This window comes from Oxyura jamaicensis, chromosome 6 (assembly GCF_011077185.1).
Source record: "Oxyura jamaicensis isolate SHBP4307 breed ruddy duck chromosome 6, BPBGC_Ojam_1.0, whole genome shotgun sequence".
Classification (NCBI taxonomy): domain Eukaryota; kingdom Metazoa; phylum Chordata; class Aves; order Anseriformes; family Anatidae; genus Oxyura; species Oxyura jamaicensis.
In genome coordinates this window covers 9,431,384-9,449,050 of record NC_048898.1, presented here as the reverse complement: position 1 = coordinate 9,449,050, position 17,667 = coordinate 9,431,384, and the positions used below count along the sequence as shown (strand labels likewise).

Here is a 17,667-nt window from a genome sequence, read left to right as displayed (position 1 = left end):
AGAGCCCTCATACCACCTGCTCAGGTCCCAACCAGAGAGCAAAACATCCAAGCAGCAAAGGGCATCTGTTACACTTAGTTTTCCTTAGCACATTCTGCTGCTGTTAAAACCTTTGGAGAACAGCTTGAAGAACTCTCACTTGTGCTGTGGGACTTGCTAGTGAACTGACCCTTCAGTGTGCAAGAAATGGCCCAGCTGTGGTTACAGCTATGTGAAACTCAGGGCTGTTAGGGTGTCTGCCTCACCCGCTGTGCATGTCACTGGCCCACCCCTCTCCACGTCCTTTACTTTCAAAGCCAAGAACTCTCCTATCACATCTGAAGATGTGAAAATAGGGAGAATTTTTTTTTAAAAAAAGGTCTTGAAAATGACTTAGTCTCCATTTGTCTTCTTCACAGCTATTTCATCGAGCAATTCTAAGTGAGTCACTCTCTGTAAAACGCCTCCAGAAATCACTGGTAACACCCACAGCTCCTCATCGCATCTGATTTAGGGATTTGGACTCTTTCTGCACATGCTAAAGTTTGTATGAAGTGTGCAGTGCTTTTATGTTGAATTTATTTACATACACCCACAAAATGCAAAATATTCCTCTCCAGGATAACCCTTAATGTTGTATGCAGCCAGCATAGGAGGACGAGCGTAGGAAAAAGAGTAGCTGGAGCATTTCTTACATAAATGTGGACTTCATTACTTAGCAAAACTGTCCAGAGTTTATAACGGGGGTTAACTCAAATGGAGGCAGGCATAAAATCTGAAGACTGTACATAGTTAATATAAGGCAAAGCGAGGCAGCAGATTATAATTTAATCTTTTTTTTTCTTTAATTTTATTTTTCTCTCATTCTTAAATTCTCTACACATGTAAGCATCCAAAAACTGATTGAAAGGCAACTCAGTGAAAACCTCACATTGATATGCCAAGCAGGCGCTCCCCAGGTCGGCAGCAGTGAGATGATTGCTGTGAGGTGGAAGGGCCACCCACAATACAGAATGCATAATTTATCTCCGTGCCTGCTCGGTCTTTGCCCTCTGCTCAGGCTGCCAGCGCAGGTGGCAGTGAGTGCCAGCTGGGTGCTTCTGACCGAGAGATGCACTTGCTCTTTGCCAGCTGTAAACTGGCCACCTCCTGCTCCCAGAGGTACCGCTGAGCTCAGCATTGGTATCGCTGCGTAGTGTGAGGGGCTATCATCCTGTGCTGGGGTTCTTTCCAAGTGAAGGCCATTGGAAGCAGCTGTCCCCAGTGTCCTCTGCTACTCTGTCTCTTCCCCTGGTCTTGCACACCAGCACCAATGGAGGGCACAACTGTACCCTCCTTTTGTACCCTAGATTCTTGAAAGCTCAGAAAGATAAGAGAGCTGGCAGGGGCTTGTATGTGGTTAGTTTTTTTTTTTTTTTTTTTTTTTTTTTTTTTTTTTTTGTTGTTGTTGTTTGTTTGTTTGTTTGTTTTGGATGATTTTAATAAAAATTCAGGTTGTCCAAGAAACGCTTGTAGATACTGCTGATCAGTGACCCAAACCCAGAACTTGTGTTTTGAAAATTTTAAACCTTTCTAGATTTGTTTTCCTACTGAGAAATAAACAAACAAAACAGCTTGGGAAACAGACCGGTTCAGATCAGATGGGTGCATTTCATTCTTCTGTTTTGATTTTTGCTACTCAGTACTCTAAAAATATATGAAATGGAAGGTTTATTCTACATAGTGTGGGATCCTGCCATTCCTACAAATGTTACTGTCCTGAAACTCCCTCTTGCTCCCTTTCTTCCCAAAGCATAAATTGATCAATATCAGCCTGGTTCCTTGTACTAGCTTAAAGCAAGAATATTTTCTGATAGGAGAAAATACTATCTGATTGTTGCTACCCAGCTGTATTATCCGTATGTGTATAAAAATGTATTAGCTGGGTTTTCAAATTCTACAGGATTTAAGAGCTCAAACTCGTTGAAATTCAGGAGGAGCGAGACATTTTGCTTCCTTGGAGACACAGGCCCTAAAGATTTAGATCCCATGGGGATGTAGCCAGGGGAACAGACAGCTATGAACTTTGGCAAGGGCTCACCATCACTTTTCCTATGAAAGCATTGCAGTAAAAGGTGTGTTATCAATTCCAGATTGAGGTGGCAGGTGAGAGGAAGTTTAAGTGCTATTTATGTTTCTTTTGGGACACCATGCAAGTGTGGTGTTGTGTTTTTTTTTTATGATTATTACTATTATTATTATCAGTGATTCAGTATTACTGCTGACAGTGGTGCGGCATGGTTAAATCTGTAACAGGCTTAGATTTGTGTCTTCTCTATATGTTATCCCTTCCCACACAGTTTTCAGCTTTGGGTCACCAGACTGTGAATTTAAATACACTGATCATACACATTTGTTTTTCTTAGCTGCCTGCTGCAGGTTGCACTGAGCTTTACAAACCACTGTTGAAGTCACGCATTGGTTTGATGTGGAGATCTTGCAAATGCTGCTGTGTAAGAGTAGCCATATGGAGTCACACAACAAGTGTGACCTTGTAAGAGGGAGTTAGGAAAGGAGCAAGATGACAAAGGCAGAGCAATTGTGGTGTATTTGTTTTTGTTCTCCCCACAGGTTTAACTTCCGAGCTTCTGGCAGGCAGTAATTTAGTGCTGTACTGAGCCAGGATTTGTATCTGTATTGTCGTGGTTGCTGCTCACCGATGTGCCTAGTCTTCATGAATCTGTCTAAAATATTCTGGAGATCTTCTAGGCTTTTGCTCTTTGTGCCATTCTCTGTCAAGTTCAACCATGGATGGTGAGTTCTGTTAATATTCTTCATGAAACTTTAAATTCTGCCTTTCTGGGAGCCTTGCAGTTGACATGTTTGGCCAGCAGAGATGTCCCAGGAGCACCATAGAACCACAGAGTTACGTGGGGCACACACACTCCGTGTGGCCGAGGGGCGTTGTGGGTGTAGGGATGGCCTCTGGCTGTCAGAAGGCCCTGGGGGGTCAGCAGCACCATGAGGTCCTCCTGCAGCGCTCTGCAGGAGCAGCGGCTCTGCTGCAGCCCTCCCTGCGGGGACATGGCTGCCCGGCCACTGGAGCCGGCACCCAGCACCTCAGCAGTCCTCCTGAGTGCAACCAGCACCAGTGCAAATCCTTCCTATGTGCCAGGAAGAAAGGGTAACTCCTGTTACATTGAACTGTACTGCAGTGGGGAACTCTGGTTCATTTCTCAAGTGTTTCTTTCAGGAACACTGCCAATTAAAAAAAAAAAAAAAAAAAAAAAAAAAAAAAAAAACACTCCGATAACACAGCAGTAAAGGGCAAGTGCTTTTCCTCAGGTCAACAGCTAAACCACTGTGTAATGATCCCCCTGATTGGAGGTATTTCCACTGATCAAGTTCCTTGTAAGCAGCCCAAAGCTTTTGCTATGAACAACTTCCTAGGCTGGCTGTTTCTTTAGCTCTCTAATTTATTGGATGATAAATACATTTTCAATTAGTGCAGACACCTTTTTTGTGCAGAAAACCAAAACAAGGTGGTGCAGAAAAGCTACTGCATGAAGCTTTTTCTATGAGATGTTTTTGGTGTGTTGGTTAAAAATTGCTTGCTGAATGTAAAAGATATTTTCAGAAACACATGCATTTTGATGAGGCCAGCTTGCAAAAGGAACATTTGACTTTTGCATTTTTAGTATGCAATTTTGTCTGTTTTCAGCTATCATAAATGTGATTGTTTCCTTTAAAACAGCAACAAAGATATTTACTCTTTGCTGCTAGTGTTATATTTTCAATTTTCTGTAGTTTCTCAGAATTACTAAATCTAAGGTAAAGAGAAACCTCTTCTAGCTCTAAAAAATAGAAGACTGGCTTAGAGCATTAAAGATAGAGTTCAGAAAGAAAACAACTTTCAGATTTATCTTCTCTGACTTTTGCATTTGGACAGCATAAATACAGAGCTAACAGCAGAACCTGTGAGAGTTACACTGATTCCTCCAAATCTTGTCTTAGAAGTGAGTCCCACAGCTCCCTGCAAAGTAATTGGTCTAATTAGGTGGTAGGAAGGAGCTTCTTTAAATTCCTCAGAAATTAAGACGTGTCATCCGCTTAACATCTTAGCATCTGTTACTGCCTCTTGCACATTTCTCCACTACAACAGTCTGAAGGACACTTTCCCGGACCTTTGAGAGAAAAAAATAAATAAAACCCTTGAAACAGAGAAGAAATTAGCCCTTTCTTCGGTGGGATGAAGCATGTAAGGCATTTCACCCCCTCCTTATTCCTCAGTTTGGTGCACGTGTGCCTGGGTGAGTACAATAACCACTTTAAATAAAAATATAGGGGGATACAGGCATAACCTTAAATCCTGTAGTAATCCTTACTGATGTGGTCATGTTGTCCTGAAGTATTTTCCTTGGCAGCTGCTGACCCCTGTGAATTGACACCCTCTGTGCTTATATATTTGTACTTTTATTTCAAACGGGCTATTTTGAATCTCTTACGGTCAGTCAGTAGACAGACAACTAACATGCTTTTTGTTTTGTGTTTTTTTTTTTTTTTTTTAAACTTTGCTGTTGTCTGGCAGCAAGTAAGTAACAATTTAATTATGGCTAATTGCTCCTGCAGTAGGCATAATATTAAGGCAGAATGTGTTTAGCATACTGTGTGAAGTACCAAGGCACTGAGAAAGTTTCAGATTCGTGTGTGTAGCGTAGGGGAGAGTCATACAATCATTGCAAGCTGAAAAGGTTAATTTTGCAATGAAAATGTCTGGATCTGGTTGAGATTTCTCAGAGATCCTGCTACTTGATTTGTTTCTGGTAGTGGTTTTTTATATGCTCTCTTTCTCTTTTTGCTGCTGTGTGAATTTTGGCACAGTAGCATGCAGAAGTAACTTTATTTAAAATATCTGTACAGATCCAACTCAGAAAGTCCACTGCAGCAACTGGATATCTTACGTGCTCGTAGTATTCCCAAAACAGTTCTTGTTTACTGAGAGTCAGTTAACAAAGCTAGATAACTGCCACCAATGAAATGCTTTTCTTTGGCTTCTGTTTTGTTTTGATTGCAGTTCAGGCAAATTATGCCCCCTATTTCTTTGACAATGGAGCCAGAAGCACAAACGGGAACATGGCACTTCTGAGCCTTTCGGAGGACACACCTGTTGGTCAGTATGAACATGAATATGTTTAAATTGTGAAACTGGAGCTGTTTGCTCTTTTGATAGTAATATACGTTTTGTCGCAGGCGCTGCTATATACTGTGGGTTTGCATGTTTTTTTCTCAAGCATTTAATTGGTCTCAATTTAAAATGACATGTTTGAATTGTAGCTGTAATTTAAAGCATGAAATTTAGCTCCCCTTTTCTTGGTCCATGAATCTGTTCACAGCATCAGAGTGCAGACCTCTGGGATCTTCTCATCAATTCAGTGAATGTTTATAAGAAAGCATAGTTGCTAATAAGTTTATCAGCCTTGATAAAAGCAAGCTATACAATGAAAAGTAACAGAAGCATGATTTTCTTTAAAGCTATCACATTTTTCATGTTTACAGTACAAATGGTAGAAAATGTTTCTACTCAGAGTGAAAATTGTTTTGTGATTTTAAGTGATTTTATAAAATCACTTAAAGATTAAGAATCTAATCTAAGAAGAAGAAGTGATTTTATAAAAAAGAATAAGTGATTTTATAAAAAAAATATATTTATAAAAGAATAAGTGATTTTATAAAAAAAATAGATATAGTTTTCTTTTACTGAAAATTAGAAAAGTGTTACATTTTTCAACTTTGAATATTTTGAGGCAGGTGTATTTATGCTTTTTTATCAAAAGAAAAAGACTATCTATAATCAACATTTTCCTTGAGGAAAGAATAATTTCCTGACATCTAAAAAATATAATTTAAAAAATATCACAGTGATGAAGACCACCTTTTTTCCAAATGTCGTGCTGAGGTTTTGTTTAGTATTTGCCCCAGGTCGTCTGTAGCTGTTGCAGGTAAAGAAAAGTATTTAGCTATTGCAAATTGAGCACCAAAGCACCCATTGATTATCAGCTTTGTGCGAAGAGGAGAGAGATGCATAGAGGGGTGTACCCCAAAAGCTCCCCTCCCGGGTCTTAGGCAGTGTGGTGGGGGTGAGGGCAGGATCCAGAGGACACAGTCTCCTCTGGAAGTCCAACGCTGCTGCCTTTGTCATCCTAAACATGACCATGGCACTCATCACTTGGAGAAGTGGCTGCTTGGGGTTTGCTCCAAACCTCTATTTCTGGCCCAGTGGTGTAAATGTCAGCCAAGATCCATGCTGGGCATGTTAGGGGGTGAGGAGGAGATGGTTGGGAAGCAGTGAATTCTTTTGCTGTTCAGCCAGAGAGGAGGAGGGGGAGAAAGCAGCACATAACGTAGAAATGACGCATCTAGGGGCTTAACTTGAGGCAAGCTTGCTTATGATGCAGCAGGGCTTCGCTATAAGCTCAGTCAAGCTCAAGTGGAAACCTCGGCTGAAGGCTGACAGTGTTGTAGTGGCACATGCACAAGCCAGAGGCAGACTGAGAGGCTGTGATTAACGCCATACCTTTGCCTGGATTCCAGCCATACTTGCTGTACCTTAGCAATGAGGACAGCTCTGCTGGGTGCTGGAGCAAGGATGGCCCATGGAATTGCCTTCTATTAGTGTAGATAAGGCTTGTAATGCTGGATACTTGCTGAAACAAAACGTGACCCCTGATCCAGTTTGTTTGGGGTGACATTTGCCATTGCCACCCCTCAAACTGCAGGCAGTACAACTCACTTGCCTTCTGACTGCCATCCCCTGGTGTGGTGCCAGCTCGCAGGCATTTACAGAGCATCAGCCTCTCCCTGCCGCTGCTGGGGGCCTCCAGCCACCTGCGTGGAGATGGGGAGCTGAAGATGGCACAGAGCTGCAGCACAGATAGAAATGTCCCTCCTAGCAGGACTGTAGTGCCACAGTTCTGCTCAGGTGACAGCACTCCCTGCACCTGTGGATTGTATCAGTGATTTTCTAGTGCTGGGACACCATGCAGCTGGTCTGGGGCTGCAGGTGGGCAGAACAGGAGTGTGTGCATGCCGTGATGGGAGAACGGCAGTGCAAGGGCTCGGAGCCTGTGTTAGTACACGTGCAGCTAGCCTGAGCAAGGATAGGCAAATACACACTGGGCTTTTACGTGTGTTTTGGTAACACAGCAACCAGGCTAGGTGCACAGAGCTGCCTGGGGTGTTTATGCTTTGGTTGCAGCTGTGGTAAAGCTCAAGCTGCTCCATCTGTCGTGCCGCTGTTTCTCATGCTTGCTGGCTTCAGCCAGAGTGTGTTTACATTGGCTACCCTGTACTTCTGGTCTGCTTTATAAATGTACCTTAAAAGACAAGAGTGAAGCAACTTGTGGTTTAAATCTCCAAAGGTGCTACCAGAAGTGTTTTGCTGAGATGAAGGACCAGGAGTTGCTGAGTTCAGACTTTTGCAAAGGACCTAAAGAAGCCTTTGCCAAAGGAAGATAAGAGCTTGCTTTTGAGGAGTCCCTGTGTGCTGACTTTGCCATAAAGCTGCAAGTATTTTTATTTGGCCTGTAGTTCTCAGGGCACCTTGCCTAAAAGCTCTGAGTACTGCAGGATCCTCTCTGCTGAAAACACTTGGGGAAATGCCCTTGGGACATGGCTACTTGGGGCTTGCTCAACGCAAACTGCTGCTGCTGCTACCCGCAGCCCACGTCAGCACAGGCACTCCTCGGGGATGGTTTGGCAGGGGGCTCTCAGAGCAGGGCATGAACAGCACTGGCACTTCGGTGCACTGCTGCCTGCTGTGCTTTTGGCTTTGCTCCTTGTGAGTGGTCTAACGCTGTTGCTCTTCATTCATCCCTCTGCCTTGTTCTTTCTCTGGAAGGAGGGGAAGGATTCTGGTCTCCCATGTCCGTGCGTACTCCCAAGCATCCACGCTCCAGCAGTCATCTTTCAGTCCTGAGCAGGATGATCAGTGACAAAGCCAGGGGCATTAAAACCTTTGTAGGTGTGGTTCCGAATAGCTTCACTCAGCATTGGTTTAGGTGCTGCAAAAAAAAGATGGATTGGTGTTTGGTCTTCTCTGTGCTTACTCAGAAGCTAGAGCATAGGCAGGAAAAGCTTTCTTGGCTGTGCCTCAGCAGCAGCCAGTGTCTGAAGTGAGCAATGCCATCAGCAGCAGCTTTAACAAGCCTCCAGGAATTTTATAGTCTTTGGCGCTGCTGAGATGACAAGCAGTTGGTGTGTTGTGTGTTAGTTAAGATCCCCAGCATCTGTAGGCGGGGAGCATGAGGTGTTTCAGAGCACCAAAAGGAGATGATGGTTTCTCTGTGTGACTGTAAAAAGAGAAATTGAAGTGATACAGCTGCAAGAACGCATCAAATTCAAGAAAAACACATTTTCATGCTCAAACCATATTTTACTTGACCTTCATTTCCCCTGTGGTATTTGGCCTACTTGCAGGTAGTTGTGGTCTATCAAGTTACATACATTGTGACAGAAGTTATCATAAAGAAAGCAATTGCTGTTTCTGTGTGAAAGCCTGAAATTGCCTGTGCATTTCCAGATCCCATTTAAAGCTGCAGAGCATGAGACAATGTAAGAAGGGCCAGAACAGCAGCCCCTTCCAGTGGCAGAGAGAGGAATGGGCAAAGTTAAGAACTGAGATAGCTGTTGTTGTTTGTAGGACTGTCCCACAGGACAGGTGGGGTTGTTCAGTGATGAGCTCTTTGCAAGGAGCTCTCTCTGTACCTATAAAATGCCACTAATCAAGGTATTACAGCATGGGTGAGATGTTATTTCAGGTTGTTTTCCTCATCTTACCTCATTAATCCTGTAAGCCCTCACAGTGGGACATTGACAAGACATGCAAAGCAAGGGATTGAAGCATACTTGTAAGGCCTAAGTTCATTACTTTCTCAAAGCCCAAGCATCATGTCTGGAGATTCTTGCATGCCTTTCGTGCTTGCATTTCTTTCTGTTTCCCCCCATGCCCCACGTACACACTCCCTCCCCATTGAAAGCCACTTTGCAGTGGCACTTTGTGATCAAAGCCCCCAGCTGCCTGCCACCTGACTGACCACCTCAGATCCCTCTGTCCTTCAAGCCTCCCAGGTGTTCCTGCAGGCTCCTGATCTGGTTTCTTCCATCGCTCACGGCTGGCTGTGGAGGCCTGTCTTGTCCTCTCTGGTATCCGTCATTCCTCCCCTGTTTGTATTAGTCTGATCCAACTGATGGTCCCCAACCTGGCAAGAGTTCCTGCTGTTGCTCCTGGGCCTTCCTTCAGTGCTCAGAAACTGGCCCCTGGCACTGTGCTGTCTGTGTTTTTGTGTTTCATCCATCACAAACATAGTATCTGAACCATGCCCACAATTTATTTCCTGCCCCCGTCACAAAAAATATATCTAAGTGAAAGAATAAGTATGCTTCTCTTTTAGATAATAATTCTTTGCTGACTATGCAAACAGACGTGGACAAATTAGCCCAAGTTGTGTCTTGACATGTAGAGACCTACCCTGGCCTCACATTCAGATTACCCCAAAAAGGGTAAATTGTCTGAAGGTGCAAAAATATTCAGCTTTTTGCAAAAACTAAAATCCACAAGTTTTCCCTAAGAAAATTAGGAGCTCTCAGAGCAAATGTGTTAAATGCAGCCAGCCTTCTACATCACTGTAGCAGAGGTAACACGACACAAAATGGTGTGCTCGCTGCTCTACCCCGGTCTCCCCACCATAGCGTCTTCTGGCAGTGGGGCTTCGGGCTGCTCCTCCGTGGTCTTGTCTCTGCTTTGCCAGGCACCGCGGTGTGCTGGGGACAGGAGGAAAGCAGCAGGAGCTGGTAGCAAGTGGGAAAGGAGCAGGTTTTTGGGTAGTCTTGGTGTCAGTCCGTGTCATCTGCTTTCCTTGGGGTAACCTCACAGTTTAAGACAGACATCTGTGTGCTTTGTGTTAGTTGTTCGTTGCCTCTTCTAGTGGGGAGATAGATGGGCATTTGGCTGAGGCGGGTGGAGAGCAGGTGAATAACCCCAGGCGAGACGGTATTCGCTGTGACACTGGGAGCAGAAGTGTCCTGTCCTGGGAGCGTGGCCATGTACATCCCTCTCAGCATCTTGTTAACAGATGTCAGCTGTGGTGGCAAAGGAAGACGGGGAGTGAACATGAGTCCAAAATGTGCCTGGCCTGTTTAACTTGGCAGGGAGTGAATTTGTTTGCAGAGCATTGCATAGTGGAAAGGGAGCGTGTGTCTTCAGCGAGAGGGCAGAAACAGCCCCAGAGCACACAGACAGAGGCTGGCCACGAATAAATTTGCTAGAAATGAAGTAAAGCGGAGAAATAACATCAGGGGACAGCCATTCAGCCTGAGCAGCAGCAGCAGAGAGCAAATCGCTTTTAAGATGGACTAGAAAAATAGGGTGAAAGTCTGGCATGGTGCCTGGTAAGCAGCTGTAGCAGGGAGCAGTGTGCAGCTCCCTGGGACATCCCTGACCTGGCCTGCTGTGCCATTCCCAGGTGCTCGGGGCATGCAGCGCATCCATCGGGGCCCTTACACCGTACTCACCATGACCCTGGCTAAAGATTCTTCCATCTTCTTATCTTTCTGACAGGGAACGGCTGTTTACCTGGTGCTCCCTGATCAGATTTTGCCTCGTTGTTTCATTTATTTTCTTTTCAGCAAGTGGAGGCAGCACGCTGAGAGGAGATTTTTAATTGGCTTTAACACTGTGCTGAGAAGCATTCCCGGGGTGTTAATGATATAGAGAGCATTGTGCAGTGAAATTGCAGTTCAGACAAAATTAGGAACTGTAATGAGGTAGAAGAGAAATTTAATCCACAATCCAATTTGAAAGGCACACAAGTACCCCGTGTTATGAAAAATGAAGTATCAGTTTTAGCTAGGAAGCAAACTTGCTCAGAAACCTCAGTAATCTCAGTCTGGATCAATATCAATGTTTCTCCTCACTTCTAGCAACAAGGAAATTCCTGTTTTTCTCAGAGGAAAACTCCTAGAAGATGCTGAAGAGAAAATTATAAGATGAGAAGAACGAGTCCAGGTTCAGGTGTGTTCACCTGAACTTTCACAGTCCTGCTCTTCTCTAACAGATGCCTGGCCATCCCTGAGGAGTGCTTGGCAGCAGTGGTGGCACGGGGAGCCCCAGCACTGGACTGTCTGCCTGGTGGTCACCCACAGGCTGTGAAAGACCCCTGACATGGGTTGTGGTGTCCATCCTGCTTCTCGGCTGGACAGGCAGTGCTGCTCAGCAGCTGCAGACACCTCCATGTGCTGAAAACAGGCAGGACAGGCAGCAGTGTGTGAAGGGGAAAGGACAGGACGAGTGAAAAAGAAGGGCACAGAAGCAATTAAGAAGTAAAAACTTCTAGTGACAGAAAAAGGATGAAAAAGAGTTAGTCTGAAAACAGTTGATGCCTGAATTATTCATTTGGCCCTAGCTGTGATACCGAGAGAGCTTTTGAAAAACAAGAACAAATGTGATCAGTGCTGGTGCTGTACCTTCAACAGTCTTGAAACTATCTCCTCTGTAGACAGCTATATTGAGAGGTGGGTGTCCTCTTACAGCACTGTTTTAAAACCATCCCAGTTTATTCCTCTCCTTACCTTTCTTTTTATTTATACAGTTCAGGTGTTATGGTAAGAGAAGTCTCCTCATACTGCTCGTTGTCTTTCCCTAAAAACAACACAGATGTCCTGTAATTTCCTCCTGTGTTTTGTGGGATAAGCCTACCAAAATTGTGGAAAACATTTTTGCAGTTTGTAAACCTGTTTTGCAAACCCTGAATATTTGTTGGCTGGCAGAGCCAGCTCATAATAGAGTCTGTTGTATGTGTTCTGCATGCCCATTGTTTTTTGAACTTTTTTCTGTACAAAGTTGCCCAGATAATTGCCCTGATAATCACCATAAGAGGTCACTTGCAAGTGAGCACAGATCCAGCATGGCTTGGCACAATCTCTTGCTGTGCAGACAACAGCAGCTATATTTTCTAAGTTTCAGTGCTGATGTCTGGATGTTGTGTGTCCATTAAGCTTGCCAGGTTGCTGCTTCACATGTTTCATGCCAAGAAATAAGCAAATGAGGTTGCATTACAGAACTAAAGAAACCTTCAAGAAGCTTACCTGTCTGCGCATTGGCAGGACCTCAGCCAAAGCTCTGGAGTTAAGCACATATATAGGGCTGGTCAGTGAAAAACTCTACTGCCACTGCAGAGAGGGTATGTGAAAAAGGTTATGATTTCTGGTCATAGAGTTAAAAATCCATCAGACTTAGGGTCAGAGTAGTTAAAACTGGAATCTTCTGGGCTCTCTTTGACAGTGTTCTGCCCTAACTTTGTTAACTTAGTTAGCAGTGGTCATTCCGTCATATCTCTGTGTCCTGTGCAAAAGCAAAACAGCACCAACCAGTCAGTCATTCACAGTATTTCCAATTTAGAGGACTTTGTTAGAAGCTTTTTAGAACTTTGTTAGTTTGTGTTCTAACCTCTACAACTTGGGTATCTCAGATAAGTTATCCACATTGCATCAGACTGCCAGGAGGAAAGAGAAAACGAGTGTTTTATATATCAGGCTCGGTTAACTGATAATTGTAAAGTGCTTGAAGTTACTTGGGTGGGGATACTAATGCACATTAAAATGACAAACATCTGAGTTAAAAAGAATAATGCTAATAAACCTGCAGCTTGTTTTTGAAAATGTGGGTGTTATAACTCCCCCAGAAAATATCACTTCTGATAAACAAAGTCGCTTTACTGCAAAAATTGGCACCAGCTTCTCAAATGTTTAAAAATAGAAATAACATTCTCTCTTTCCCCAGCTTGTGAAGGAAATACATTGATGAATTTAGAGAATTTATTCATTGTTATGTGCATGAGTGGGTGTGTTAAGTAGGGAATCTAATGAGAGGGAGCTAATGAGGGGGAGCTAAGCAGAAAGGAAGACTTTTGCATCTAGTGCTGAAAGTGGAAAAGTCAGCAAATGTCCTTGTGTCTCCAGAGCCTGGGCCCTGTTCTGCTTGAGTGCTGCCTTCAGCTCCTGGGCTCCTCTACCTGCTAGTTTGCAACTTCATTGTTCCCATGGAAAAAGGTGTGTGAGGGCCCTACAACAGCATCACTTCAGGCTCACCTGTGTTGATAGTCAAGAACTTATCTGTGTCATCACTACGATGCAGACAGTATTGATCTATGTGCAATTGTGTGGGAAAGGGCCCTAACTGAGAGAAACCAGCACAGAGGAATTCAGTTTAACCATGAGGCTAAGCAGCGACTGTCAGGACTATTGAACAGTCTATGTACTTGTATTTCCCAGTAAGTGGGTTTGATGCACAGAAGCTTTGCTTGCTGCAGGAGGGCTGAGTTCCCAAGGAGCAAATCAACAAAATATTCACTGACTGTACATTTCCCTGTGGTTACATCACTGGTCAATTTTTCAGGTACCTATGTGTATACCCTGAATGGAACTGATCCTGAAGGAGATCCTGTGACGTATGGCCTGACCTATGAAGCTGGATCGAGACGCTACTTTTCTGTTGACAGAAACCTTGGAAATGTTACGCTGATTGAGGAACTTGACAGAGAGGTAGAGTACAGCAAAATGTCACCGCTTTGTGTATTCATGGAATTTCCTTATGTTTCCATTGATCAATGGCTGTGAGGGGCAACATCAATTTGTGTCACCTGAAACATGTAATTTACTTCGCAATTCTGAGACACGATAATTCACCCACCAGGTTGTTTTCCAGTTGACTTGTACCACTGACACTACTATCTAACTTGTTGGCAGCTGTGGGCTTTTTTTTTCAGCTTTTGCCAAAAGAGAAGTTTATATTTTATTCCTATCTTCCCTCACCCACACCCCATCAAGAACAGTCCTATAATCCTCAGACAGAATCTGTATTTCTTTAGGACTCTCCTGTCATTAGGAGAAAGTAGAGATTTAGGAAAGCAGTGTTTCGGGACACTTTTCCAGTTACATATAGCCCTTTGACCCATAACCATGTGGGCTAAAGATGATCCCAGCAACAGTGGCCTAAAGGCAACCTTATTCCAGGAACACAGGCATAATCATCATGTATGCTTTGCAGTGAAGAATATGCAATACTTAATAAACTCGTCAAAATACTGCATGCTAAGAAAAATTTTGAACAAATAATGTTGTTTTAGGAAGTGTTTCTTCAAAAAGATGACTGATTTTTCACAAGAACTTTATAGGACAATATGACTTCCCAGAGCACCCATCTCTTGACAGTAGCTCCAGAAAGTCCAAGGAGCCCTTTAGCTGAAGCTCCTGAGGGGTCTCTTTAGTCTCTCCTGTGATGGTTTTGTGGTATCAGTTGTTATTTTCATACAGTTCATGTTGTTATTTTCTGCAGTTCATTTTCCAATAAGGGTAGAACCTTTTCTCTGACAAATTAATTTTATTGGTTTACAGAAAGAAGATGAGATTGAAGTTATTGTCAGTATTTCAGATGGCCTCAGTACAGTAAGTATTTAATTATACTCTAACTTGTCAAACTGTCCACCCTGCAGTTGTACCTCCTTCCATTAAATTACCTTACAGGGACTATCTCATTTTATCAGAAAACATAATCTCATTAGAGTTTTAACTCCGGTTTCAAGAGCCACTGAACTGCCTGTAACTCAGGTCTCAGTCCAGCTCCTTACTCAGCTGTTTGAGGATAATTACAGTGTAGTGTGAGCTGAAAGCTTGACTTAGTGGCCTGCCGAATAACAGCAGCTTCCTACAAAGTTTCACTGTCAGCTCAGTGGGATTCATAACTAAAAAGGAGCTGAAGGCTTTTTGGAGAAATACGTGACATTACAGGAACCTAGTGTTAGACACATGAGAGCTGACTGTCCCTTCACCCCCACAATGTTTCTGTAGTGTGGCATTAAGAAGATTTGCCTAGGCTAGCTAAGGTGTTGAGGGTTTTTGTCTGCTGCTGAATAAAGCTTTGGTCATGTCTAATCCTTAAGGGCTTAACTGAGGCATTGCACAAGCATCCAGTCCTAGTTCTACAAATTTCCTTGGCATTTTCCGTTTACAGAAGCACTCTCACAGTCAGGATGTTAGTCTGCCGGTAAGAGGACCTGGGCTTCATCACTAGAGGAGCAACAAAAGTGGGACCCTCTTACTATCCACAAAACTGGATAACTCTAGAGCTTTTCTCATCTTAAACAAATGAAGTGAGATTACCGCATGCTTGGGAGACACCCATGTCCTACAGACACAATTACCCCCACAATTTCCATAAATAGCTACTAATGGGATCGCATCCACCTGCCCACTTTGTGGACGATCATCAAATATATTTGCATCCATAGTTTTAGAAAAAGAACATGCATTTTCTTCAAGGTAGATTGTTAAATATTAAAAACATGCATTTGTTACATCCAAATTATGCATGCTATTAACCTAATATAATACAAATGAGACATTAATGAATGCTCTGGGCTGTCAGTACTAACTTTTACACTGTCTTTTATGTATTCCCATAAAATACATCGTGGTATCTTGAATGCCATAAAGAAGACGACTTAGGAAAATCAGCCCTGATCTATAACTTTATAAAGTACTCTAAGACTCCTTATTTAGTTTAGAGATAGCTGCATGCTCTCCACACAGCTAATTCTTCTGGATTTTGTTTTTTTCTGTTTTCTCTTTTATATACTCAGTTTTGGTAGTGCAAAGGCATCCTATTACAAAATTTTTCATTGCCGTTGGCTATACCTTAGTAGGCAAATTAACAGATTTTGTTGTAAATCAGCCTGACATATAACATGTTCTTCATATTCTTCTCCAGGTCTCGGAAAAAGTTAGGATCCTTGTAACAGATGCTAATGATGAGAGTCCAGAGTTCATCAATACACCTTACATAGTCCAAGTCCCAGAGGTTGGTGAAGTTTCTTTGCATACAATATTTCAATAGAATGTAAAGAGGAGCTAGTTTGTTTTCAGTCAAGTAACAAGATCAGCAGGACTAACTGGCATTGTTTTGTTTTGGGATTTGGGCAGGAATTTAGTATTTACAGCAAATTTATGGAACAAGTTTGCAGATTTCCTGACATGTTTATTCCAGAAAGTTTTTCTTGTTTCTTGGTCTTCTCCAGTTTCTTCCATTCTTAATCTCTTCCTTCTTTTCTTCCTGCTCTTTGGTCCCCTCATTCATTTATATTCTTTCTACTAGCTCTCTTTTTCTGCCTCTTTGCGTGTTCACTTTTCATTTTTTCTAACTCCCCTGATTTGCCACTTCTCTCTCTGACTCTGGTACCCCTTTCTGGTCACAGAACACTCCCTCTGGCAGCAGTATCTTTAAGATCGAGGCAGTGGACAGAGACACTGGTTCTGGGGGAAGTATCACCTACTTCTTGCAGGTAAGGTATTGCCTATACCTTCAAAAATCATCTCTCTCCTAAGATATGGAGGATTGAACTGCTAGTAGTGTCTATGGGACCAATTTTGCACTGTGCACCAGAAAACAAGCTTTGACAAAGTAGATATTGTCTGGTGAGCAACCATGTGCAGTCCAACAGGCAGGGGTTGGAGCTGAGGTTGCCACTGTCACTTCTGTGCTTGCCAGCAGGAATGCTTGCAGCACGGCTCCTGTTGGCCCCTTTGGAATGATGGGGAGAGCAAGTCTAATTTGTATGTAGTCTTGTGTGCACATGGGATTTCAAAAGCATGAAATAGCTTTCTTTAGAAAGCAAATCGCATTGAAAGCCCAAACCTGCACTTGGATGAGGCAGACTGGTGCATCACTGTAAAATACTGGGTATTAGGTCTCCTCACTGACAAAGCCCAATGCCTGCTTGAAACCAGCCTTTCAGGTGTCACCCACTGGTGAAGAACAGAAAGGGCTCTGTATGTAAAGCTGAACTTCTGTATTACAGACCCCTTGCATGCCAAAAGTACAACATCTTGCATGATGTCCTTCAAATTCCTTCTTCCTGTAAGCAGCTTCTTCCAGATGAGCTGCAGTTCCCCTTATTCAAGAAACAATAAAATAAAAACCAAACCAAAATACGATTTGTTGCAATGTTTACCTTGGATACAATACAGAAACAAGTTGGAATATATTTGCATAGCACTAAAGCTAATGTTGTTAAGACCTTGGACCTACTGTGAAAGAACACCTTGTTGAAATTTAGTTTTGATTTCACCGATTATGATCCAATTAAAATGCAATATGTGCAGGATTCAGTTTTACACAGGGCTTTTTCCAGTAAGTTGATAGACTCTGAAGCCAAGGAACAGCTATTTCAAACTTCTGCGTCTACCTAATATATTTGTATACCAAAAAGATTACTAAATATGTGTATTTGATGAAAAAGTGCTGCTATATCTTTTGGCACTATTTATGGGAATTCTCAAGTTGTGCAGAAAAAAATTTCTTTGAAAGCCTGGTGTGAGCAGGTGGTGATGTCCATCAAAAAGACAAAGATTATCCAACAGTGGCAATTGTGTATGGAAATCCAAACAGAGCTGTTTTCATGGGTAGCTCCAGTCAGGCAGAAGGGAGGGTGACATTTTTAGGCTCTTTTGGAAATCGGATGTCTTTTAGGTGTTTCTTTTGGAAAATCACTTAAGCGTTACTTTAAAAGTCTTTGACAATGATCTGTGCGTGCAACATGCCTGCTCCTTTGAAGCCAGTAGAACTTTGAAACGCTAAGGGATAACAACCATTTTTCTTCT

General features: G+C 42.9%; 1 protein-coding gene across 4 annotated transcripts in view; it reads left to right on the top strand.

Moving 5' to 3' along the window:
• CDHR1 (cadherin related family member 1) overlaps positions 1–17,667 on the top strand; it is a 53,507-nt gene that overhangs the window by 3,197 nt on the left and 32,643 nt on the right. The window contains exons 1-6 of one of the 4 annotated variants that reach the window (XM_035330664.1): positions 4,049–4,268; positions 5,033–5,128; positions 13,409–13,554; positions 14,407–14,457; positions 15,779–15,868; positions 16,263–16,349. In XM_035330664.1, coding sequence (XP_035186555.1) covers positions 4,208–4,268; positions 5,033–5,128; positions 13,409–13,554; positions 14,407–14,457; positions 15,779–15,868; positions 16,263–16,349 — 531 coding nt within the window. In that variant the 5' untranslated portion in view covers positions 4,049–4,207. Of the gene's footprint in view, positions 1–4,048; positions 4,269–5,032; positions 5,129–13,408; positions 13,555–14,406; positions 14,458–15,778; positions 15,869–16,262; positions 16,350–17,667 lie in introns of those variants that run through there. The other 3 variants (XM_035330661.1, XM_035330663.1, XM_035330662.1) reach the window with 3 other exon arrangements.